General features: G+C 35.1%; 1 protein-coding gene across 1 annotated transcript; it reads left to right on the plus strand.

The window, feature by feature from the left end:
• Nucleotides 1-517: 517 nt before the first annotated feature.
• CFAP206 (cilia and flagella associated protein 206) lies at nucleotides 518-27,344 on the plus strand. Its single transcript, XM_054568861.1, has 13 exons — nucleotides 518-537; nucleotides 647-755; nucleotides 1,179-1,262; nucleotides 4,517-4,607; nucleotides 6,778-6,966; nucleotides 7,735-7,893; nucleotides 8,951-9,159; nucleotides 14,497-14,616; nucleotides 16,619-16,817; nucleotides 18,404-18,544; nucleotides 20,981-21,174; nucleotides 24,725-24,868; nucleotides 27,114-27,344. The coding sequence occupies exons 1-13, from the start codon at nucleotides 518-520 to the stop codon at nucleotides 27,342-27,344; spliced, it is 1,890 nt and encodes a 629-aa protein (XP_054424836.1).
• The last annotated feature ends 578 nt before the right edge of the window (nucleotides 27,345-27,922 follow it).

The following is a 27,922-nucleotide window of genomic DNA, read 5'->3' on the forward strand; positions in this document are numbered from 1 at the left end:
AAATTCCGTAGTGCTCTGAGTTACTAATACCCAGGAAAATCCGAACACTCCGTAACCATTAAGACGTACCGCTTTTCTTTTCTGTTTTATAGTACATGGAATTAATAACCAGGAGTTCACTTTTTCCCATGATGTGTAACTCATAATATGTTTTCAATTTTAGTTCTTATGGTTTTAAAAGAGAATTTAGATCTGAGCAAGAACGGCTTTTCAGAAGTCTTATAATTATGAAAGGTCATTTGGTGAATGTGGTGGAATAAACATTTCCCCTTTAAATCTGTACTCTGCCATCTACACAGTCTGGGGTGGGGTTTCTCATTAATTCTACTCCCTCCATACTGTTTAGCTTTTTTTTTTAATTTAAAAATATGATATAAATTTATTTTGGTGACCACATCACTTAAATAAAGAGGAAATGTTTCAATCATTTGAAGTCCCAATTTTTCTTGCATCAACAAAGTCATTTATTTTTGTAAGTACAAATCAAATTAACTAATGAAAAACAGGAGAGACCTACATGCTAACAAATACTGATAAGTTAAGTTATATTGTGACTCTTTATAAATGAAATATAAAGATAATTTAAAGATGAAAAATAATATATATACATATTTTTTAAAAACCAATTTTTGTTTTATTTAGCCAGAATGCCTCCCACTCAGGCAGAAAGTGTTATAAAGAATATCATTCGAGAAATAGAACAAGAATGTGCATCCCATGGAGAGGTGCCTTCTGAAACTCTGGTTGCTTTTATGGTAAGAATGAATATTTTTGTGAATTACTGCTTTATTAAAAAATTTTTTTTTAGTGGTTTGGAAACATCAATAATGTACTGTGTTGGAGTTTTTATAACAATGTTTTTGTTCACTTGTAAAAATTACTCATTGCCTTTGTCTCTCAATTTTTCTTTTGGTTTAACAATATACAATAAAAACACAGTAGAATATTCAAATATTTTCCCAATCTAAAATCTAGCCATTGCTTTCAACCTGTTTCTCAATATAATATTTCTAACACCATATTCAAATTTGATGAAGGTGCTAATAAGTTGGGTAATAAGAAAGTCAGCTGAATAATCAACACCTGACTAATCAGAGGCAGTTGCTTAAAATTGGAAACGTATTAATTTCATAATAATATGAAATAAAATTATTTAATGGACTCTTTCCTACTATCAGGTGAAAGCTGTTGTCCTGGATCCAAGTAATGGCTTTAACATGGATAAAACCCTCATAAAAAGTGATGTGCAGAAACTCATTGAGGTGACTATTCAACAATTCTCAAATTTTGAAATATTTATTTGCAATTCTAAATACAGTATATGTGTTAGTCATTATTGACTTAAGCTCCATTAAACAAAAATGGTGCACACAAACAAGGGATATTTTTTTCCCCCCCATAAAACAAAGTCTGGAGGTACATAGGCTATTTTTCCTGGATTCCTGGGTCGCCATCATGCATATGGATTTCATTCCAGGGTCACAAGATAGCTATTCCATCTTGAGACAGGTAAAAGGGGAGAGGACAAAGAGCAAAATATGTGTGCCAACTGGGTCTCCACTTTCCATTAGGAAAATAATGGCTGTCCCAGGATCCCTCCCATCTGCTTATGTTGATTGACCATAATATTTCAAGTCAGCCTGGGATGTTGGGTTTTTTCTTTCTTTTCTTCTTTAGCTGAAGAAATCTTTGCCCCAACCCAAATCGGGGCTTTGTTAGTAAGGAAAAAGGAGTATAGATAGTGGCTGGTAGCAGTGTCTGTTGCAGTATTTTAGAGACATCTTGTTATTAATCTAATGTTACATTCAGAACATTACCAGCTGACTTATCATATACTGTAAAATTACATAGCACTAAATTAAAATTCATATAATTATTGACTCAGTGTAATTTTTTTAATTCTGAAGGAAAAAGTAACTAATAGAAATAAAATAGATGTATCTGAAAACCAGTTTTAAGAACTAAAGGACATCATTAATTTTTTCGTATGTTTTAAGTTTGACTCACCGGATTTAGGTGCTTAAATATTTATTTTCTAAATATTCCTAAATGTATTTTCTAAAAATTCAACTTTTTTTTAATCCTCACTGGAGGACATGCTTATTGATTTTTGGAGAGAGGGAAAGGAAGGTAGAGAGGGGAAGAGAGACATCGCTGTGAGAAACACCAGAGCTGTTGCCTCTTGTACGCACCCCCACTGGGAAATAAACCCACAACCCAAGCATATGCCCTGACTAGGAATGGGAACTGCAACCTTTTTTTGGTTTACAGGATGACTCTCCAACCAAGCGAGCCATACTGACCAGGGCAAAAATTCAACATTTAAAAAATTTCTCCTGGGCTTAATGATTTTAATTCCCTCTTTATGTAGAAGACTTGATGCAGGCTTTCTCAAAATTGAATATGAATATTTTCTGGGCTCAAACAAATGGCAGAGAAAATTTTCATCATCCTTATCTTCTCTCACAGCCAGCAGTTCACACAGCAGAGCGCAGGTCTATTTGCAGGGTCAGAAAGAGCTTTGAGAGCCTGAGCTGGGGAAAATGTTGTTAGGTTGACTGTGCATTAAGTACAGACTCCACGATTCTTTAAGGCAGCCTAGAGCTGGGGGTCTCTGTGGTGATTTTAAATGTGGTATCAGACCTATTCTTAGCAAAGAGGCGATGACTGGTGGTCAGTTATAAGTTTTATTGAAGCCTTGGCTGGTGTAGCTCAGTGGATTGAGTGCTGGCCTGCAAACCAAAGGGTTGCCGGTTTAACTCCCTGTCAGGACACGTGCCTGGGTTGCAGGCCGGGTCTCCAGTGGCAGGCGGCCCAAGAGGCAACCACATTGATATTTCTTTCCCTCTCTCTTTCCCTCCCTTTCCTTCTCTCCTAAAAATAATAAATTAATAAAATATTTTTAAAAAGAAAAATTTTATTGAAAAGCCACGAAGTAGAATCAAGAAGAGGCAGAAAATATTTTTCTGCTTTTCATGGCTCAAGAGTTGTTTGCTCTGGCTGGGTGGCTCAGTCGATTGGAGCGTCGTCCTGTGCACCAAAGGGTTGCAGGTTCATTCCTGCTCAGGGCACATACCTGGGTTGCTGGTTTGGTCCCCGGGTGGGGCGTGTATGGAGGAGGGAGGAGCGGCCGTTGGATGTTTCTCTTTGGCATTGATGTTTCTCTCTCTCTCCCCCTTCCTCTCTAAAAAAATTGGTGAACGTATCCTTGGGTGAGGATTTGCAAAAAAAAAAAGTTTTAATTTTTTCCTCTAATTCAACTAAGTTGAAGAGAATCAAGCTCAATATACTTTAATATGACAGGTATATTAACAATGTGTATTGTAATTCAAATGATAAAGTTTGTTGTATTTTTTTCTCAAAATTCATGTGGGTAATATTGAATGTAAAGTATACTTTTTTAAAAGTTTAATTAATTATTTTTTTATCCTCACCTGAGGACATTTTTTTTTTTCATTGCTTTTAAAGAGAGAGGAAGGGAAGGAGAGACACATCAATGGTTGCCTCCTTTATGCACCCTGATGGGGGATTGAACTGGGGATAGAACCAGCAACCTAGATTTGTGCCCTGACGAGGGATCAAACCCCCAGCCTTTCAGTTTATGGGACAATGCTCCAATGAAGTAAGCCACACTGGCCAGGGCAAAACAAGTTTTAATTAAAAAATATATTGCAAGTAAATGAAAATCACCAGGATGAGGCAGTCTTTGTAAATTCTATGTTTAGAAGAGTGCTTCTTCACTTGGAGAATCCAGGTGCACAGGTTTCATAAAGACGAAGTGTCCTGCCCTGACTCTTGCATTCTCCCCTCCCTTTGCCCAGGACGGCAAGGTTGGTGCTAGGGAGGTGGAGTGAGGGTGAGGCTTTTGATGTGCCTGCCAACTGCAGATATAAAGGCTAAAAAAAAGAAAAATTCAGGTTGATCATCCACTATACAGGGACAAAGCAGAGAAGGGGAAAAAATAGGAGAAAACAGACTGGAGGAGGAAATTTTGAAATAGAAGACAGAGCCAGAGAAATTTTGTGAGCAGGAGGTGCTTAAATATTTATTTTCTAATAAATAAAGGGTAGCTGCAGCAGCTTTTTAAAAAATGCATATGACCTCCAGCATCAGCAAAGGAGTCTTGTTTAAGGCTCAACTAAGTAGGAGTGAGGAAGTCTATAAAAGGTTTGAACAGGAGCCATAAGCTTCATGGAACATTTACCCGCATTCAGACTGTACAGACTAACCAAAATGCCAAATTTCTTGTCTTAAACTAGACTATTAACCCACCCGGGTATGGCGATACTGGTTCAGTCTGGGGAAATAACTTATTACTTAATAACTATTGTTGGTTGGGTGAATTATAAAGTATGAAATCCTCAAAAATAAAAAAAATAGTAAGAGAGGTTATTGGTAGAAAAGTATTAGACACTATTACTTTGATGTTTCCCTTATTTTAAAAATAGCTTTAGAAAATACTTCATATCATTATAGAAACTACAACTAGAAGTGTTCATGGGATATTCTTTTCTAGCTTTGCGTGAGTCGGCTATTGGACAGTAAAAATCCATCCCTGGATACCATTAAGATGCAAGTCTACTTTGATATGAATTACACAAATCGAGGTAACATATATCTACCAATCTTGATATGCTTTTGAAAAAGATTCATATTGTATTTAAGGTAATAAGGGCTTCATTTGATTGACAATTTTGTTTTAATTTTTTGGTCTACCTTTTGAAATTTTTTCCAAATTTGAAAAATATGATAATGTTGGAAATATTAAAGGAGAAAAACACCAGTGGCCTTTCTGAGCATTAAAAGTAATTCTAAGTATTATGCCCATAAGAATTATGTTTCCAAGTCTATTGTGTTTTAATGGTTGTACCTCTAATACATAATAATTTGAAATTGAAATAACCAGTCCATTGAAGTTAAAGTTTTTAATTTGCTGATTTTTTTTTTTTTTTTTGCTTCTGGTTTGTATTATAATCTCATATGCTTACCTAAAGTATATAACTGCACTGGCTGGTGTGGCTCAGTGGATTGAATGCCAGCCTGCGAACCAAAGGGTGGCTAGTTCGATTCCCAGTCTGAGCACATGCCTGGGTTGCAGGCCAGGTCCCCAGTAGGGGGTGCACGAGGGGAACCACACATTGATGTTTCTCTCCCTCTCTTTATCTTCTCTTCCCCTTTCTCTAAGAGTAAATAAAAAAATCTTCAAAAAAATGTTTAAATTATATAACTAACACAAAAGTGAATGATAGTAAATTTAAGTTTAGAACATATCTTCTTATGGAAATAGTTTAATGCTACATCACAAACTGGAAACAAGAGAAAAAGGAAAATAAATTCCTCTATAGACTACACTCCCTTTGTCCCACCGTAAGGCAACTATTGTTAGCCATTTGTTCATTTGCATTGTCTTTTTTTCCTTCTATGTATTGAACTTTCATTTACACTACATACATAAAATCATGTATCTTGCTTTTTTGCTTAATAATAATGAAAATTTTAAGTAATAAATAACCATGGAGTTGATATTATCATTTAGATTTTTTAATTGCCAAAAATTCTGTTTTGTAAAACGATTATAGGTATGAACTGTGCATCATTAATATATTAAATATTATTATAGTAAAATGAAGTGTTTTGTTGAGTTAGTGTCAAGGACTGTGCTGCTGGTGAATTGTGGCTGCCACAATTAACTATAGACCTCATCATATCGAAAAGAAGGGAGAGGGAGGCTGTTCTTGATGCAACATCTTATTATCAGTAATGCTATTCAAAGAAAATTTATCTAGAAGTACAATAGAAATACATATAAACAGAAATATTTACACTATGTCTATACTATATATGCTTATGTAAAGCATACATATATAGTACATACATTTATACTATATACCTTTACATTATATATGTATAGTATTGGGTTGGCCAAAAAGTCCATTTGGTTTTTTCTGTAAGATGGCTCTAGTAGTTTTTAGTTGTCTTTAACTTCATTAGAAACAAACAATTTTGTTAGATTGCATTGTGACATCTGTCATATCAGTGTGCATTTAAAAAAACATTGTCAAAATTGGTGAATTTTTGTGTAGCCATTTTAACGTTAAAGATGGAAGAAAATACACATTTTCAGCAATCATGCTTTATTATTTCAAGAAACGTAAAAATGCAATTGAAATGAAAAAAAAAAGAGTTGTGCAGTGTATGGATAAGGTGCTGCAACTGATAGAACGTGTCAAAAAGTGGTTTACGAAGTTTGGTGCAGGAGATTTATCGCTGGACAATGCTCATGGTCGAGTAGACCAGTTGAAGTTGATAGTGATTAAATCGAGACATGGAGAGCAATCAGCGTTCTACTATGTGGGAGATAGCCCACATGGCAAAATATCCAAATCAAAGTTGTTGGTGAAAATGAAAAATGTGTCTTTTATTTTACAGAACAAAAACACGAACTTTTTGGCCAACCCAAAATAAATTGCCTTGTATACTTTCTGCTTACTTGGGAGGCTTTAGCCCTCTGATATTACTGTTTGGATTGTCTGTTTAAAGTCTTAGGTGTTTTGACAAGTATGCTATTTAAATCGTAATAAATATTTCCCACTAGGTTTTTTTCTTGAAGTTAAGTGCTGGACACTGTTTATTATGACATCTTATGAAAATAGTTGTTTTCATGTAGTAGTAGAATTGCTGCACCCAAGCCATTTTTTTTTTTCTGGTCCTACTTTCTTTATGTGAGAAGAATTCTAAATATCAAATATATAGAACCTTGTCCTTTGCCAATTTTAGAGGAGTTTCTTGAAGAACACAACCGGGTCATGGAATCTAAATTAGGCTTTGTTACCAGAGAAATTACAGATAGCAGGGCATGTGCTCGAGAAGAATTGGAAAGCCTCTACCGGAAGATTGTCAGCTATGTGTTACTGCGCTCTGGGGTTGGATCCCCTACAGACATCAAGATTGTCAGAGAGGCAACAGGTAAAAAAGAAATTTCCATTCCATAAGTGAAAATATATGAACACTGTATCTTATAAAACATGTTATTAGATTACAAGTGTTGAAGATTCCTTTTTATCTGAAAAACAAAATTAGTCCAAATAAGAGGCTAAAACTTACCAAGACTCCTTTTACACTGTGTAACAACTTTAGAACTCAAGTAGCACCTCTGGAAATTGAACACTGTTAATATCTTAGAGCTGTGCCTACCGGGGGGCCAACTACTCTTCATTAGAGAGACAGTGGCAGTGTGATCAAGGATACCAGGCTAACTGGGCAGTGGGGACCACTGGAAAGGGAGGTTTTATAATAAGTGAAAGAGTTGAGTCTGTCACCTAAAGTGGATGATGGAAAAGGACATTGTTTTATCCTCAGGGAATACTTGTCCACTTTCATACTTTAAGACAAAGACTAGGTAAGATCTTTAACCTTCCACTGGCTTTCTTTCATAATTATTTTAAAGCATCAATTTTTCTACTCAGAGCTCTAATTAGAAAGCTCATTGCCAAAAATTACTGATGGATGTTTAATTATTAAAAACAGACATAAGGCAATGGCAGCATTTCAGCAGCCCAGTTTTAATACATGATAAATTTTGCTATGTATTCTGCAATCAGATGTTAGAAATTTAAAGAATCATATAAGTAATTCTAAAAAGACAGGCCTTTTAACTTTCTGCTGAAAGAAACTTGTGATTTAAGTTCTTATGTTTTTATTTTATAATCTTGTCCTTTCTGTGGTTTGTTTTAGCTGCCCTACAGAGCGTTTTCCCTCAGGCTGAACTTGGGACATTTTTATCTCTTTCTAAGAAGAACAAAGAAAGCCAGCTGAAAGAACTTTCCATGATCGTTACTGGAATTCGTTTATTCAACCGAGACACTGGAAAGGGAGGAGAAGGCATTGAGTACTGTAGGTATATCATTAGGTTAATTCTACAGGTTATGCAGGTTTAACTTGCATAGAGGGGAAGATAATACCCACTACACTACTACTGTTCTTAGGTTTCAGGTTTGATTGTACCTTAGTTACAACTATTTTTCATAATGTGTAGTAATTTTTAGCTAGTATAGGAGAGGGAATCAGTGAAAGAAATGAGGAGGCAAGCCCGGAAACCACCCTCCCTCATTCATTGGGCTTTGTGTATTTTACTCCAAGACGAGTAATGAAAAAGGAGTAAAACTCAAAGATTTTTGCACACTCAAAAATAAAAATCACGCTGAAAATAAAACAGTTGCTGATGCAGTTAATGGAATGAAAAGGTCCAAAATGAGATATCTTCAAATCTTTAAATTCAGGAGCATTTACTATGCTATAATATGCATTTATAATCTATAAGTCTGAAAGTACTCATGAAATATATGATCAAGGACCTACCATTAGAAATAACTTCCTTAGGAGTTTGGTGAACATATAGACCTACTGATAAGGGGTTAGTATCTTTCAGCAGATCACTAAGCAGGTACAATGGGGTAAATTTTTGCATTTTAAAAACTATAAAAGCCAACTCCCATTCCTCATAAAGTTCTCTTTTGCTAGACTATTCTGCTACTTTTCAGTATCCCAATGAGTTTCTTAAGTTGCATACTTTTTTTTCCTTCTTTTTTACAAACAAAAAAGAAGATATACAGAAGGAAAGATACAGTGACTTCCTTGGAGGCACATGGTCAATAGCACATAACGTCAAAGCCTGTGAATTCTTCAGGCTCTTCTGTATGTTAGTGGGAATTGCTGATCTGCTCTACCTTTTAGTTATTATTCTGATAATACATTTCATTTTGACAGGTTTTTTTGGGAGGGGATTCTTTTTTCTATGATGTAAGAACCATGAAATACATGCCTCATCATTATTAATTTGGTTGGCATAAGAACTCAACTTAATACTCAAAATATGACCATTTTTTAGGCTTTTTCTTCTTTATTCTTTCTAGACTTCTTCATGTCTTTCTTAATATACCTTTAAAAACAGTGCCAGCTATTCTACAAGAAGCAATCCCAGCCACCACTCAGCATATTGACTCCCAACTTCAGATTGCCCAAGAACAGGTATACCGCTACACGGCCATCCTTGAGAAAGTAACAAAGAACCCGCTCCTGACTATGGAACTGCAGCCATATATGTTAAAAGAAGCGCTCTATAATGTGCGACAGTACGAGATCTTCCTTCAGATCATTTTGGTAAGTTAATGTCATAAGATCTGGCCTTTTCCATAGCACACAACCTCTTTAGATATTATGGGACTGAAACAAAATGTAGAACCAAGTCATTGATAAAGGAGGTAACCTTAATATCTGCTCAGTTTATAGTGCATCTGAAGGACCAGGAACTAAAATAGAAATGGGTAAGTTGGATTTTGCTTTTAATGAAAATATATTGGTAGGAGTTGATTTTATAGTTGTGATCCTGGTTAGTACTCAGTAGTATGATTGCTCATATGATATAGTTAAGTGGGGTGTGTGTGTATGTATATGATAATACTGCAGTGTTTGCACTCAGACCAAGTATCTAATGTACTATTTGGCAGATAGTTGACACTCATATGATTTTGATGTAGTTATTTGTTCTTATTGTAAAAACTAATAGAAAGATTTTTATTTCTGATGTTTTTAGATCTAATAAACAAGCCACACAGTATCCCCAAAGAGCTGGAAAATATGGTAAAGTGTTTTTTTTTTTTTAACTTTTTAAAAGTAGCAGAGCCCTTTCAGACAGAAACCTGTTCAGGATCATAAAAATGTAAAATAGGTATTTAGATGAAAGAACTGGAGAATTTTTCACCATGGAACATCTTCATGGCACCCGAGGGTTCTGGGAAGCACAGTTTATTAACAATGTCATGACAGCAAGCTATGTTTCCACCAAGCACTGTTCTTATTTTTTTGTTTTAGCTTTATTGAGGTTTAATTGACAAATAAAGTTGTTAAGATACTTAAAATGTACAATGTGATGATATTGGGTTGGCTGAAAAGTTTGTTTAGTTTTTTCCATACAACAGCTCTAACAGTGCTTAGTTGTCTTTAACTTCCTTCGAAACAATTTTGTTAGATGTATTGTGACAACTGTCATATCAGCATGCATTTAAAAAAATTAAAATTGGTGAATTTTTGTGCAGCCACTTTAATATTGAAGGTGGAAGAAGATATGCAACATTTTTGACTTTTTATGCTTTATGATTTCAAGAAAGATAAAAACACAGCAGAAACACACACACACAAAGATTTGTGCAGTGCATGGAGAAGGTGCTGTGACTAACTGAACATGTCAAAAGTGGTTTGTGAAGTTTCTTGGTAATATTGACATTTTGGCCAAATAATTCTTTGCTGTGGGGCTGTCTTATGCATTGGAAGATGTTTAGCAGCACCCCGGCATTTACCCAGTAGAAACAGATAGTGGGAGACAGCCGACATACTCAAACTATCTAAATCAATGAAGTTATTAGTGAAAATGAAAAATGTGTCTTGTATTTTATGGAAAAAACTAAACAGACTTTTTGGCCAAATATATATATCTCCATTATATTCCCTGAATTGAGTTAACTTACTGAATATGTTTATCGATCCCACTGGTCCCTGTTTACATTTACAAAGCTTCTATTTTCCAATAACCGTGAGACTCAGGGTTGGTGGAACTGTGTTTGTTTAAGTGAGTACTAATGTGTTGAAGGATAGAACATGATGTGTTCTGGTCCTTTCTTCTTTTTAACTGTCATGTTAGTAACTTGATTCTTCTTTTGGAGGCACTTGACCTTTCTTTTTTCTTTACCACCACTGTAGAGAACAGAAAGATAAACATCCAGATGACATGATTTCATTGCAACAACTGAGGAATGGTCCTTAAAACTGATCTGCTATCTAATTGCCTTCAGAATGGAGGATTCTAAATCAACTATTCAAAACCAAATCATTCTTTAGGGTAGATGTACCCCTAACATTGACTTGTGGCTATCAGCCTTATGTAACTTGTCAGATAGAGGATTTTACAGTCAATTCATCTTAAAGTGCATAGAGGTCCACAGGAGTAGATGTCGCATTTCCTTTTGTCTTATGCATTTGGAAGAGATATCATAAGGATGAAACTTGGGAAACTGTCTCACACACTGTAAAAATGTTATAAAGAATGTTGTTCATCATATTAGTATCTTCTCACAGCTTTCAGTCATGAATTATGTTCAACCAACTAACATACAGTCTTAAATTCACATTGGATTTCTCACTCTCAGAGCTAGAGGGACAGTTGAGTAGAGTGTGTAAGTGATGAGTGTAGGCTCTGCAACCAGACGGCATGGGTTCTAATCCTGACTTTTCCACTTACTAAATCTGTGTCCTTGAGGAAGCTGTTTAACTTCTCTGTGCCTTAGTTTTCACATCTGTAAAATGGGGTTATTGAGAGTCTCCACTGTGCCAATAAGTATAACATTACCTGGCACATAGTAAGAGTTCAATAAGTTCATGATGATGGTCGCACTGCCCCTGATGATGTTTATTATTACTGTCATCACTGTCATTAGGGTTTTAGCAGAACAGCTCTGATTTCATTTTGGTAGGAGCACAAGGTGAAGAACTCTTATTTTTCTAGACAGCATGTCATTTCCAAGATCTTTGCCCCTCATGCTTTTTATTCACTTGTCTATTGATGAGTACTTGTGGCTATTGTAAATAATGCTGCAATGAACATAAGGGTGCGTGTATTCTTTTGAATTAGTGTTCTGCGTTTCTTCAGATATGAACCCAGAAATGGAATCACTGGGTCATACGATAGTTCCCTTTTTAATTTTTTGAGGAAACTCCATACTATTTTCCATAGTGGCTGCACCGATTTACATCCCCACCAACAGTGCACATTTTCTCCACATTCTTGCCATCACTGATCTCTTGTCACTTTGGTAATTAATAGTCATTCTAACAGGTGTGAGATGATAGCTCTTTGTGGTTTTGATTTGCATTTCCCTGATTTGTGGCGTGGAGTGCTTTTCATGTATCTGTTGCTTATCTGCATGACTTCTTTTGAAAAATGTCTATTCAGATCCTTTGCCAATTTTTTAAATTAGATTGTTTGGATGGTTTTTTGTTTTTGTTTTTGTTTTTGTTTTTGGCTATTGAAATGTATGACTTTGTTTTGTATTTTGGATATTAACCCCTTATGATATACGTGATTTGCAAATTTCTCCCTTTGGTAGGTTTCCTTTTCATTTTGTTGATGGTTTCCTTTGCTGAGCAGAACCTTTTTAGTTTGATGTAGTCCCACTTACTTATTTTTACTTTTGTTGCCTTTGCTTTAATATCAAAGCCAAATATTATCATCAAGACATGTTTAGGAGCTTACCACTTATGTTTTCTTCTAGAAATTTTATGGTTTCAGTTCTTATATTCAAATATTTAATCCATTCTGAGTTGATTTTTATGAATAGCATAAGATAGTGACCCATTTTCATTCTTTTGCTTGTATCTGTTCAGTTCTCCCAAGACCATCCATTGAGGACACTATCCTTTCCCTATTGCATTTTTTTGCCCCTTTTGTTGTAAATTAATTGACCATATATGCATGTTGTCAACTAATTTATTTTGGGGCTTCTTATTCTGATCCATTGATCTATATGCCTGTTTTTATGCCAATGCCATACTGTGTTGATTACTATAGCTATGTAATATAGTTTGAAATCTGGAAGCATAATACTTCCACCTCTGTTCTTTTTCAAGTTTGTTTTGTCCGTTTGGGGTCTTTTGTGGTTCCATACAAGTTTTAGGATTGTTTCTTCTACATTTATGGAAAATGTCATTGGAATTTTGATAGAGATTGCATTAAATCCATATGTGGCTTTGGAAAGTATGGGCATTTTAACAATATTAATTCTTCTAATCCATACGTACAGAATACTTCTCCATTTATTTGTGAGGAATAACTTTACAACTAAAACCTCATCATGGTTGTGAACAAATTCTTTTTTGGTAAAATGTAAACAGAGTGATTATTCTAAGGGACTAACAGGAAAATGTAAACAGAGTGATTATTCTAAGGGACTAACAGGAAAATTAAGAAGCTCTGTGTATCTACTCTGTGAATGAACCCTAAAAACATACTTGGGTAAGCAGACCTAGAATATCTTTAATATTAGGTTTTAAGAAGTGTTATGTTTCCTGGCCAGTGTGGCTTGGTTGCAGCGTTGTCCTTAACACCAAAAGTTTGTGGGATCATTCCCCTGTTAGAGGCAACCAACTGATGTTTCTCTTTCACATCAATGTTTTTTTCTCTCTTTCCCTTCCTCTCACTCTAAAATCAATAAACACATTTAATAAAATTTTTTTTAAAAAGAAGTGTTATGGGTTTAATGTAAGTTTTACTTTGGAGGACACACATAGATTTATTTCTGTTTCTTATTGTACAAATCTAAAGATTTTAAGGACTGCATTTTCATATTTGATCCCTAAAACAGAACTGACAGACGAGGGAGATAAATCTCTGTGAGGTAGACAAAAGACCCATTAGATAGGATAAATAATGTCATGTGGGAGAATGAACAAGAGGAGGGAAGGTACTTAAAGAGTAGTATGGGTAAAATTAAAACAGGGTGCGTGGTATAATTGTGAATAAAAATTTTTATTAGTTGAAGTACAGTAATAACATTTCATATTTCTTATGAAGTGATTTTTTTGTTATTTAAAAAGAGTCTACTAAAGAATATAGTTAGGCTATAGATAATTGAAAACTCAAATGTGCTTTTTTCACTTCAAGTAGATGTCACTCTTTTACATTGTACTGAAAAACCCATACCACCACCATTTCTGATCACGTCTTAGGCAGGATGGTATAATGGGTAAGAGCTGGGCTCTGGGCTCTGATGGTCTGGGGTGGAAACATGATTCTACCTCTAATTAGCTGTGTATCCTTGGGCAATTTACTTACCTTTCTGTATCTTGGTTTTCTTACTTGTGCTTACCCCTTTTTGTACTTACTAATACAGTGCTTAGCACATAGTAAGAATAAATGTTAGCAGTTATTTCAGACTCAGCGCTCAGCATCTTATTTTCATATTACTATTGTATCAGAAGTATATAATTTTTCTTTTAATATTGAGAGTTTTAAGATTTTCTGCATTCTTGAATGTACTTTTTAAAAATTTTCAAAAAATTTTTTCAATAGTATTAAAGTAGTTTTCAAAGGAACACCTCATTAATTTTATCATCGAGGAATGGAAAAATAACAGCTATGCAAAGCTGTGTCATAGGATCTACTTCTCAGGAATTCAGTATAATTGCATTTATACTGAATATCAAAGAATACCTGTATACATTTGAGAAAAGGTATAGCCATTGTGTTTTTAAAAATTTATCCTCCCACCATTATTTTTGGAGCACTGTCCATGTGCTGGTACAGTTCTCGGTGCCGAGGATACCACGGAGAACAGAATCTCTGCTCTCACTGGGCTTACCTTCAAGGGAGCAGGTAGGGCTTAAAACACATATGATTTGTGTAGTGAAATTATTAAAATATTAATACAAATTATTCTGTCTTCACAGTCAGAAATAATTACTTGTGCTCAAGAAGTGAAAATGATCACAAAGCAGTTAGGAGCCCAACTAGAACAATTAAAAACGATTGTGAACTCAAAGGTGGCTGTCCCAACATCACAGGTCTTTGTAAGTATCTGCCATCAACTCTGACCTTATTTAAGGGTGGATATACTTTGGAGTTCTATAAAAATGAATCGGAAGTAATTAAAATTATATGGGGGGGCAAAAGTAGGCATACAGTTGTTCGTATGGAAAACATACATTAGTTAACAAATAATAATACAAGAATAAACTGTTTCACATACAACTGTAAGCCTACTTTTGCCCAACTCTGTATTTAATAACTAAAAATGTAATACTGGTTTTATACAAGTTGGCTCTGTTCTTCATGGTTATGTTGTAATAATAGTGTAGGTTGGATGACAGGATTCCCCTGGTATGCATTTGCTACTAAAGAAAATGCAGATATATGTAATAATAACCATAATATCAGGATTAGCAGTGGCAAAAAAAATAATCCATAATACAATGTTGAAAATGTGTTCACAGTAGCTGGTTTCTAACTGCCTTCAGCAAAGAGGTGATGCAACTTGTGATTTTTCTGGACAGACAGATAATAATCACTTTGATTACCAGACCTGTATTTATGCTGACTTCAGATTATCTACACCACTTTATGAACAAACCTAGTAGCCCCAAGGAGGTATAAGATGCTCATGCAGTATTTTATAGAGCATGTGAGGCTTTGATAATTTTCCATAATCATTCCCAATATTTGATTTAAAAAACTAAGAAACCAAAGGCTTTGTTTCACTTATACGATGAGGTCTGTCTGGAAAGAGTCAAGCCATTGTTGATGTAGTGAGAATGGTTTGCACCACATTAATGTAACATGGCAGCCAAGGAGAGTGGACTGGAATGTGCGTGTGTAAACAATGATGACTTCACTACTAGTTAGTGGGGGCGGTAGATGCTGTTGAGTGAGCATGTGTACTGTGTAGCTGTCCCATTCAAAATGACTGAGTAAGTAGAGCAACAAATCTTCATCAGATTTTGTGTTACTCTTGAACTCTCCTCTGCGGAAACTATTCAGGTGATTCAGAAGGCCAGAGCTATGGGAAACTGATGATTGGCAGCTTTATCGCCACAATGCACCTGCTCATGCATCGAACCTCACGCAGAGTTTTTTGGTTAAGTATCAAATCACCCAGGTGACTCAGCCCCACTACCACCCAGATTTGGCACACTGTGACTTCTGGCTTTTCCCCAAACTAAAATCACCTTTGAAAAGGAAGAGATTTTAGACCATTGATGAGATTCAGGAAAATATGACAGGGCAGGTGATGGCCAGTGGAAGAACTGTGTGAGGTCCCAACGTGCGTACTTTGAAGGGGACTGAGATGTCATTGTCCTATGTACGATGTGTCTCGTATCTTGTATCTTCCTCAATCAATGTCTCTTTTTCATATTATGTGGCTGGGTACCTTCTAGACAGACCTCATATGTTAAGCCTGATTAGTTTTTCTGTTTGCTTTGTAAGTCAGTGACCTTTAATATAAGTAAAAAAATTTTATCTCATTGACCTAAAATCTTTAACTTATAGCTCACAGAACATGTCCCAAGATATATTGCTAGACCTTCCAAGTTCTTTTGAATTGTATTGAGCCAGGTTAAGTCTAATAATGAGTCAAATTTAGCCTTTTTATATAAAAAAGTTATTTTCCCTTTGGGCTTTTGAGGTAAAACACCCATAAATCTTTCAGCTTTCAGGCATGTCAGGCAAAAAGAGGAAAGCTTTATTTTCTCCAAAGTACACTTTTACTTCTAGTTATAGCCACACGGTCATTTGTGGTGCCTGCTGTTTGGAAATAGAGCCAGGCGATCAAATGTATTTGCTTTTTTTGAGTCAATTAACTGTATGATAATCATATTGAAATAAAATGCTTTGAAATAAAATATAAGTTTATTTTCTCACAATTTATGGATCCAATTTCTATCTAGATTCTTTTGTTTAACTTCATGGGCCTTTTACTTGTCTTAAAAATTAATTTCTTTATTTTCAATACTACAGTGACTATAATTTTATCAAACCATTACGTTGTGAACATTTTTCTTTTCTCTTCTTCAGCCCATCTTCATTGAACTTTCCAACCTGTGGACTAGCCTTCAGGATGAAACTGTTTTGATTGGTATCCTTACTAATTTAAGTACTAACCTTGAGCGATTTCTGGGCACTCATGAACTGCTCTTTCCTGAAAAAGTCATACAAGATCTTCTTGGTGAAGTGACTGTGAAAACTGATATGTGTCGATTGAAAGAACACATGGGTAATAGAAATCATCCATTATTTCCTCTTCCTCTTAAAATTACCTCTAGAATAATGCCACTCTTTTGTTTTAAAAGTTTCCTATTATATTTTCTGATCAAGTATTAAGCATCTTTCTTGATTGTAAGATAATTTTCATGACTGGAAATGTGGAAAACGAAAAAACGTAAACTGGATATCTAACTCTCTAGCAGTGACCCTTCCTAGTGTTTTGGTTTGTGTTTTGGTTAACTGATTTTCTGTGCTTATGTGTTTCTGTTGTAATATTAGTGATTTTTATTATCGATTTGTAGTAGGAAAGGATATTAACCCTTGCTACAATAGTTGCAAATAATGTTTCATTTTTTAGAATGCTATTTACCATATGTCTACCTCAGATTCAAGTTGAAATTTATAAATTTTATTTCTGCTAAATTAATTGAGCTTATTTTAGACCCTTTAAGAGATACATTGATTCTTGAAAGCCTGTCTTTATCAATAAACTTCTTTCTATTTTTGTGTTTCCTCCTGTTTTAAAGACAGTTTAAAATTCACAAGAAATGCAGAAATAGAGCCTGACACTTGGGTTGTTGCCTAAAAAGAAAGTTTGTCCAGAAGATGAAATTAGATAATTTGCTCTCCAAATTTATTTTCAAATTCTATTTTTGTAAAAGTGGGAAATAAAAATAAAGCAGCAGTTTCCATTCTTAAACTGTTAAAACACATAAAATATGAAAACAAAATAAAAAAGACTCAAAGGCATACTTCCAGTTATTTTTCTTACTGATTGTATTTTTATTAAAATAGCATATCTATGCAATTACTAAATTAAATTAAAAAGTTAGAGTCACCTCAGCAGTAGATATTAAACTTAACCATTTCAGCAAGGCAGTTTACTTGCAACGTAGATTTCATGTCGCTTCCCACCATACCTCAAAACTTTGAATTCACTAGACCACTATCAAGATACTGCTCCAGGGAATTAGGAGACCCAACGTTTTTCTGAAAGAATTTAATTTACTTTTGCCACATGTCACAACTGTTTGAGGCTTTCAGTCATACTAGGAAATAAAGAGGGAAGGTTTATTTTCTCCAAAGTATGCATTTACTTCTAGTTGTAGCACACAGTCATTTGTGGTGTCTGCTGTTTGGATATAGGGCCAGGCGCAGAAGTGCAGTAGGGTTGTGACGGCTAAGAATCTTGGGTCTCAGTATTTTATAAATTCATACACTTTTTTATTTGTGTAAAAAATTTAGTCAATTTGCTTATCAAATGTAAATAGGTTAGCCCACCAACACCGGGGAGAATGTTTAAAAGTATAAAGAACAAAAATTGTACACTTTTTCCTGAAAATTAAGATACAAAGAAATGTTTCCTTGATTCTTTCTGTTCAGAATATTCTCAACTGTTTCAAGAAGAAATAGTCCTAGTATATAAGCATCATAATCAAGTATTTTGCCCCCTGGTGTAAAATGCTGCACCATCTTGAATGAAGTTGATCTATCTCTGTTTTAGTTACATAGCAGCCAGTTTCTTTTGCTCACTTCCTTGGGTTGTTTACTCTTCCCACTGAATAAAGTTTTTCTTGTCCTCCTCCTTCATTTTAGAAGAAAGAGTACGTCTGGTGGATTTCAGAAAACAAGAATGGCTTTTCCCAGAAACAACAGCAAATTTTGATAAACTGTTGATTCAGTATCGGGGATTTTGTGGTTATACATTTGCTACAACAGATGGCCTTCTCCTTCCAGGTATGTCATTTGAAATAATACTGCTCCCACTTCCTTATTTTTTTTCCTTTAAATGAAGTACTGTCAATGTCACTGACTTATTCACTTTTTAAAACTTTATGGGATCTGATGGTGAACTAAGAAAGGAGCTACAAAGATGATCCAGGCAAAGTGTTCGTCTTTGACATACTCACAGTATAATCTGGTAGATGGACATAAACCAGAAATTATAATTCAAGTGATAAGTGATGGAATGTGTATTTAATAAAATATGGATGCTGCAGTATCATAAATGGGGGCTTACTCATATGTATAGTGATGGATTGGAGAAATGCTACATGACATTACTAAAATACATCTTCCTCTGAAGGAATTACTTGAAAGAGCACCACGAATTTGACTGATATGTTTATTTAAAAATATTCTCTGTCACTTTATGGTTACATTGCACTAACATAGATCGGGATTTCTGTATAAGACAGATGCCACTAAGGAAATGGCCAATTTCTTATCAAATAAATTCTCTTGCTATTACTAGAGCTTCTCTAAGACAAACAGTAAACCAGAAATTGAGATGAAATAAGTTATTATCCAAAAGGTCCTGTGTGAATTTGGGATAACAAGAAGTTGGCTAGGGCTAGAATGAAAACAGTTTGACAAGATTGTGTCTTATTTTCCTTATACTATTAAGCTCCTCCTTCCTTTTCTTCTTTCTTATTTCTTTTGTTATATTTCACAGTTGGATATTATTTTTTTTATTACAAATAATTATTGGGATTGTGTGTGTACAGGCTAGAGAACACATAAATTGACTCATTTTTATGGTATTGGATTTTCCACAATGGAATTAACAAAAAATTTACAATGGGAAACTGATAAAATAGTTTTCTGAGACCCCTGTGAGGGTCATTGATACTGCGGAGAAAACAGTCAAGATCCATGAAGAAATAAAGCAATGGAATGTAGATAGATGTTTTCTTTCTTCTCTTTTGCTTCCCTTTCCCCCTCCCTCCCTTTTTCCCTCCCTTTGAGTCATGAGAGACATGAACCCAGAGAAACATGAGTGTGTGTGTGACGGCAGAGGTAGCATGATGTGGTCAAACAAGCTATGGGCTGGAATTCAGAAGGGTCTCATTTCTAGTCCCAGCTGTACCATTAGTGAACTGAGTAACCTTTGACAAATCTCATGCTTTCTGTGGTCCTCAGTTTCCAACTCAGGAAAAGAAGAAGGAACAACTAGATGGTCTGTTTGGTCCCTTCCATTTTCCACAAACTATGATCCTAAGAAAGAGGGAAAAGAGAAAAGTAGAGGGCTTGTGGGGCTTGGGTTTTAGAATCCTCTCTGAGTAAGCTAGTCCTGACTATTTTATTTCTATTTACTACATTATTTCTTACTATATTATTTTCTGGGCAGCAGCAGCCTGCACTGCCTTAGAGGGATTCTGTAGCACGTCCCTCCTTCTGTTGGAGACTGCAGACCACAGCAGTTAAATCCTAAGGCGGTACTGTGGCTTCCAGTTGCCGTCCTTTTCAGAGGACCTCACTGGCTTCATTTCCTATCACTCTTTCCTTTGCTCACTACTCGGGCCTCGCTGCCCTTCTTGTTATTCTTGAACATGCTAAGCTCATTCTCACTTTACGGCCTTTGCACGTGCTATCCTCTCCTTGAAAGCTCCACCCCCCAGATAGCTGTATATATTGCCCCTCATTTTATTCAGCCTTCCCTGATCGCCCAGTTTAAAATATCAACCTCAGCCAATTTCCTTGTGCTGTGTGTTTAACCTACTTTATTTAGGTTTTTGTTTTTGTTTTTGTTTTCCTGTAGCACTGATCTCTCTCTGGCCTATGGTATATTTGTTGATTTGGTGAGTGTGGGGAATTTGTTTTCCTCTGTATCCTAGGTGCCAAGAACAAGGTCAATAAATATTTGTTGAGTAAATGAAAGAACAAAAAAAGTAAGACAGTATTACTGTTTTCAATATAACTCATAAAGTATGTTGATATTTCATAATCCATATTTTATGTGGTAACTTTTCACAGTGGGAAATACTTTCTAACATGCAAACTTACATTTTGGAAAAGATGTCCCATTTTTGTAGTTCTTACAGAATTATTTTTAAAACAATGCTTATATGGAAGTTTAGTTTAAGGAGATATGAGAAAACTGCTGGATGATTGGCCTCTCATAAAATACCTATATCTGTATAGTGAAATATTTTTATATAAAATCATGGTTTAAAATAAAAACATATAAAATTAATTTAATATGAATTACAAAAAACTATAATTTAACAAAATGTACACTCTATAATGGCTTTTTGTAACATTTTAGTAAAATAAAAACTTAAGTAATATTTTAAAAATTGAGTATAAAGGAAATGGTTCCATGGGTGTATCTAGAAACACAGAGTCACTTAATATTTCATAGCTCATTCAATTCCTTTTCTTAATTTTCAGGAAATCCAGCAATTGGAATTTTGAAACATAAAGAAAAGTATTACACTTTCAATACCAGAGATGCTGCGCATTCATTTGCAGAAAACCCTGAAAATTACATTGATTTAATTACAGAAAAGGCCAAAAAAAATGCAGAATTAATTCAACTACTGGGACTTCATCAACAGTTTGAAACCATCATTCCATGTTCTGGGGTAAGCGGGGTTGATGTTTTAAGAATTTATGACATTTAAAAATACAGCTTATTTAAAAGTTATATTTTTCTTGTTCCCCAATCCAAGCAGAGGGAGGGTCAGATGAGGAGGACCTTTATAGGCTGTTTGAGAGGGTTCACATCTGAAGATGGAAACTAAGAAAATCCACAAAGGATATTCTTCTCATTTTCTTCCTCTTGGTCTCTCATTTTTATTGTTCACCTTTTCATCATTCTGTCTCTTCTCTCATTCAGTTTCTCTCTTTTAAACTCACTAAAAACCTGAAATACATTGTTTAAATTTTTTTTTTAATTTTCACCAACATTTTGACTATGAAGCAGGTAGGTTTGTGTACAACTGACCAGGTCGGCAGGGCCCCAAGCAGTGCCTGGTAAGAGAAGGGTTGGGCTGGTGACAGTGAGGCACAGAGGGTAGTGTGAACACTTGGGCAGGGAGACTGGAAACAAGCTAAGGATAAAGTGGTCGAGGAGGGTATGGGGGGCCGCTGTGGTGGTCAAACCCTGGACAGTTCAGTTGGCGCTCTCATTCTGACAGAGTGCTACTCGTCTATTAATGGGACACTCCTTTTGGATGAGGCAATTCTCCAGAGCATTATAGGTTCCTCCTGATGTGGAAAGAGATTGGTGTATGTAGTATCCTCTGTATGAGGGCCAAATGGTAGGCCTGCCATTTTTGGCTCAGCTGAGAGAGGTTGCTGTCAAAATGACCAATTTAACTTCAGTCCATGAAGCTTGTCACTTAACTATTATCTTGCTAGCACTTCTACTACTGGGGTTTATAATTTTTTGCCAATGTGATAAATTTAAAATGGTATGTCATTATTGTCTTATTGTATATTTTTCTGACAGTGAAATTCAGCGTATCTTCTTAGATCTAATACTCAGATTTCCCTTTCTAGATATTGATTATTCATAACTTGTGCCAGTTTTTTTTTCTGTGAAATTACTATGACTTTTGCCCAATTTTCTATTGGATTTGTAGGAGGTTTTTTTAAAAAAACATATTTTTGATACTAATCCTTTATTAGATACATGTTTTGCAGATATATGTTCTTCCAGTGGTGGCATATTGGGGAACAGATTCTTTGGGGAAAGAGAATGAAAAGATATTCTCTTTTTTATCATGTTTTCTTAAATCATAAAAATATTATCTGAAATTGTTGTTTTAAATATAAATTTGCCTTTCACACTAGAATCTTTAATCACCTGGATTTGATATTTGTGTCTGTTTGGAGGTGAAGATGTAATTTTAATTTTTTTCCACTTAAATAATGAATTGTCCCAGCTTGTATGTTCAATACTCTCTCCTTTCCTCACTGTGCCTTATATACACAGGCTTATTGTTTTAGGCTCTCTATTCTGTTCAAATATTCAGTTTTTAAAAAATTCTTGTGCTTATATCTTACTATAACTTTATAAGTCTTAGTATCTGGCAATGTTCTCCCATCCTCTTTTCTCTAAAGAATCTTGACTATACTTGACTCTTTAGTTTTTACATAAATTTGAGAATTACATTGTCAGGTTCTGTAGAAAACCTTGAAAGAATTACGAATTTGCATGTGTATAGACAAGAATTATTTCGTCTTGCTATCATTTATTTATAACTTACAGAGTTGTAAGATAGCTTAAAGACAATGAAAGGGTTACAATGGGATAAACTCACAGGTATGCTGTATGTAAACAATGAACAGTTTTACATAAAGCGACAATTTCCCCCTATATATCTGGTCTTGTTTTTTTCTATTTACCATATGTTGCCATGTATAATGTATACCCACATTTTTGGCCCAGATTTTCAGGGAAAAAACTTTTGTTTTAATTTTTTAATTCAATTTTTTTATTTATTTATGTTTAGAAACAAAACTGATGATCATATTCCAGGGTATTATTTTGCATATGAATATCATGATTGCTTTCTAGAGTTACACTTTTAACACATAAGCATAAATAAAAGAATTAAAAACATTTATATAGATAGAGAATTAGTACTACCCATGTATAATGCGCATCCTTATTTTTCCCTCAAAAATTTGGGCCAAAAAAGTGTACATTATACACAGCAAGACGGTAATTCCCAGCTGTTCTTCAGTGACCTTCAGCACCTCCCTCCAATGCTGTAGTCCTTGTTATTCACTTGCCATTTACTTGTACTGTATAATACCATTAATTATCTTTTCAGCATGTTTTTTATCTGCCTCATTATATCATAAGTTTATTTTTAAGGTAAAAATTATATCTTATGTTAAATGATAGGCACTCGTATTTGTTGCTTGACTTGGGAAAAAAGTTCATCTTTTCTCTCTCCTTTGTGCTATGACTGAGTTCCTGGAACCTCTGTCACTCCTCCAGCAACTTCATAGCCAGCATAACTGTGTCATTTTTAGCATGGAATTACTGAATAGTACTTAATATTTAAATAGTATCAATGAACTTCTGGGTATCTCAGCGGAAAACATATTCAACTAAAATAAAAAAAAAAACACCTCTTGGATAATAATCTGGCTATGTATGGGGGAGACCCAAAAAAATCCCCCAACTATCTTCTGACGGGTGGGCCCTTTGTAGTACAGGCTTCCCTGCTAGGTGAGTGTTTCCGAAACCCATCTGTATCAGTGCACCAGCTGGTGGTGGTGTGAGAGGCTGTGTTCAGCATCAGTCAATTTTTTTTGAAGATTCTTTCAAGGCATTCGCCCATTTCATGATGAGTGATGACTCGTGCACCTGCCCATACTGCGCTGTGTTTAGTAGTTTTTGACCAAAAAAGGGCATGACCCCCGTGCCCTGCCCTTCCTATTCACCTGATCTTGCCCCAAGCAACTATTTTTTGTTACCCAGATGAAAAAAGTCCTCGAAGGGAAACATTTTGCCAATGAGGAAGAGGTAAAACAAAAAAACAGCAGAAGCACTAAGAGGCATCAAAATCCACGAGTTCAAAAACTGGTTTTTGTAGTGGAAAAAATGTCTTGATTGGTGTATTGCCTCAAATGGAGAGTACTTTGAAGGTGACTGAAGTTTAAATGTGTAAGAACAAATACACAATTTTTTATAAATAAAATCTTGGCTTAATTTGATTCCCTCTCATATGCCTAGTTTGTTATGTTCCCATACTTTAAGGAAATGTGATTTATGCCTAATATTTTTTTCTTTGATTTACACCTAACTTTTAATGTCTATTTTAAACTTCTGTCCATTTCCAACAAGATATAACTTATACTACCAATTGTGAAGGTCAGAGAGGGGGCATTTGACTTGGCAATGAGTGCTGTTAGGTTTTCCCCTTCCGAAATCCACCTTCTACATAAAATTCACAAAACCAGGCACAAAGCCACAGTGCCCAGGAAAATAAATGACATACAGCTCACTAATCATGAGCTTATATTCTCTGCTGGTATTTACAAGTATATCCCATGTTCAAAATTGCTTCTTTTTTTTTCTACTCTTTTGTCAGTTTTAGCTGAATACTTTATTAGTTACCTATAAATAATGTTTATTTTTTAATAATAATTAATAACAAAACTCCATTTATTTAGATGAAAGATGTTGAGAAACATCAAATAAAACCAATTACAAAGAGTGAAACTAGCACACAGACGGATACACACATATTGCCACCAACAATTGTGAGATCATATGAGTGGAATGAATGGGAATTAAGAAGAAAAGCTATAAAATTGGTTTGTAACAATATTTTCTAAAATTACTTATAGGTTGGGAAATTTTACTATGTTGTTACTCATAGAGTTGATAAGTTATTTTTATAAAACAATGAGTTGTACAGAGTTCTTTGCTCACACAATAATAGTCAGTGTTAATTTATTATTGGCCAGCTTTATATTGTAAGATTTCTTCTAATTTTAAGCATATGTAGAAATACAGAAGCATGAAGCTACTCTCAAATTATACCAGCCAATAACTAGAACAATAATAATGTCTCTCTCTCTCTCTCTCTATTGATTTATATAATAGTTTTAATTTATTGTGTTATTCTAGGAGGTGCTAGTATTAAAAGCACTCTTAATTTCCTGTAATCATTTCAAGTGTACCCTTCTCTTCTTTGGACTTTTTTAAGGAGCAGAATGTTACACCTCTGTTATAGCATAAATATCATCCCCTCTTACTGTGAACATGTCCTTTCCAGAGACTGGGCTCTCTAGTCCTGATTGGCAGTCATCTCAGTCACAGTGGGTGTCTACCATTAAAGCCCATCTTTGAAACTCTCCTCCCCACCTGACTCAGTGGCATTCCCCCCACTCACCCTATTTATAGTGTCTTGTCTTTTTAAACAAAAATGAATTGTAGTATGAGGACAGCAAACACTTTTTATATCTAGGTTTTTCTTACTATATTTTATCCATCTCTTGAACTGAAAAGAGGTGTGGAGATAAACGAAGATGACCTGAATGAGAACAGGAGCCATTTGGAGCTGCTGTAGTAAGGGAGCCAGCCACCATCACTTGTCTCTGGCAGAGGCTCAAGAGTAGGGAGAAGAACAGGAAAGCTTTATAGTGAAAAAAGAGAGGGGCTTCGTTATTCTCTGATTGGAGGTTGATGACATGCGGAAACTGGAATCGGGCATCTTACGTGATTGATTTGATGAGCATATTTGGCTTTCTCTGGTTGGTAGTGGGGCTAAACTTTACACAGATGAACCTTCTCTTCTCATTTCTCAGCCTCCACTTCATTCTTATTCTCACCTTACACTTAATTATGCCCTGGAATTGCATCATGTTGAATGCCAGCTCCCCCTGTATTGCCAACACCACCTGTTGATAAGACAACGTGGGTGGTGTCTTGGCATAAAGTCGTGAAGGAAATCATCACCTCAGCAGGCCTTTGGCAGTATCTCAGAGGAGAAATGGCAAGAATTCATTGAGAATTGGAAGTTTGGTTGAAGGCAGGTCTTTCAGTGCCTGGGTAGGTTAGGGGATGAGATAGGGGCCCAAGTTGGGTTGGATAAAGATCATGAAAAAGCAGCCCAGCACTGATGGGAATAGCAAGGTGACTTTTGAGGCAAGGGATGCAGAGAATCCTAGGGCTTAATCTATGTGCTAATACTTACTACTGAAGAATTGATGTGTTTTTCAGGATACTCTGTAATGAACAGTCTAGTTATTTGCTTTGGCACGAGCCTCTTGGACTAGTAAAATTATGCTAATGAAGATAATGGAATAGTAAAGTCATATTAATATAGACAATAAGCTGTGTGTAAGGAAAGTAATTTTGGTTCTCAATCACCTGCAGTATCTCAAACTCTGAAACGTTTCCTCTCATACCCGTCTCTCCTTAACACACATGCTCTAATGCCTTCTGAGTTTTTTTCTTGGACTTTGCCATGACTTCAGTAACTCATATTCTCCTTTTTATAGGCTTCTCCTTGTTTCTCAGTCTGAATAATCTATTTAACTTTACGTTTACAAGTAATTCACGAAAGGAATAAGCAAAATGTAGAATAATGTAAAATATAACCTGAAAACACCAGGGCTTTTTATATTATAAGTCTTGGGTAAAGCCCATTTAAACAAGACAATGGAAATCTTTAATTGTTGTCTTTTGAAAAAATAAACCAAGCATAGTAGAAAAATCCGAGTTGTATGAAACTCAAAGTATAGTAATGAAGGATTAGAAGATTATATTAACGAATAACTGAACTCACTATATGTTTGAACCTGCATGTTTTTTTGTTTGGGTCCATTTTCATTACTTAATATATTTTCTTACTTTGTGACAAAGTTTGCTTTCTATTACATTCTAGATTTTCTAACATTCTAATGTTTTGTAAAAAAAAATGGTATATTGTAAAACTAATTTCTTTGTGGATTGAGAAAAATAGGCAGATAATAACTGGTAACTGATAATGTTTTATTATGTTATTTGTTCTTTAGAGAAATGTTAATTCCTGTGTATTCTCTTTCTACTTAGGCCAATTTGCATAAGAAAGTTACCCACTCGGTACAAACTGATGTTAGCCACATGAGAAGAGAAAATTGTTCGCAGGTGTATCCTTCAAAGCATGCGAGCACGCAGTCTAAGAGGGAAGGCAGCACCTGCGTGCCCAGGCCTCAGATTTATATAGCTGGTCTCCGCGGTGGTCAGACTAAAACCACCTATGGGGTCAAGGTGAACTTAACTAGAGCTGTTGATGAAACCTAGTTAGAGGCCACCAAGTTATGATAATGGTAAATATTTAAAAGTATTTTTGCACCTGTGAAATTTAGCTAATGTTTGGTGCTGGCACATTCATTGGTTGTGTGAATTTTTTTGAACAAATTAAAAATGGTTTTCTGTGATACATATTTCACTCTATTAAAACTGAAAAGTGAACTTGGTCCGTTCATCTTTTATTTGTTAGAAGTTTGGCAACATTAAGACAAATTTTGATGCCATTTAGATATTAAAATAAGATTATTATGCTTGGGGTAGAAGTTTATTTCTAAAATCACATTTAGTGTTAAACATTAAAAATTTATTTTGTAGTCAATATTTTTAGCTTCATTAGCTATCCACTGTTCACATAGATTAAATTGATATACAGTTGCCCCACTGTATTCACTGCTTCATTTTCTACTGTTTCAGTGACCTCCTGTCAACCATGATCCAAAAATATGAATTGGAAAATTCCCCAGAAATAAAAAATTATTGTTTTAAATTTCACACCATTCAGAGTAGTGTGATGAAAGCTTATACCGTCCTGTTCTATTCCACCCAGATGTGGGTCATCCATTTGTGCC

This window comes from Pteronotus mesoamericanus, unplaced genomic scaffold (assembly GCF_021234165.1).
Source record: "Pteronotus mesoamericanus isolate MK-2021 breed Mesoamerican mustached bat unplaced genomic scaffold, CSHL_Meso_final contig_20, whole genome shotgun sequence".
NCBI classification, from domain to species: Eukaryota; Metazoa; Chordata; class Mammalia; order Chiroptera; family Mormoopidae; genus Pteronotus; species Pteronotus mesoamericanus.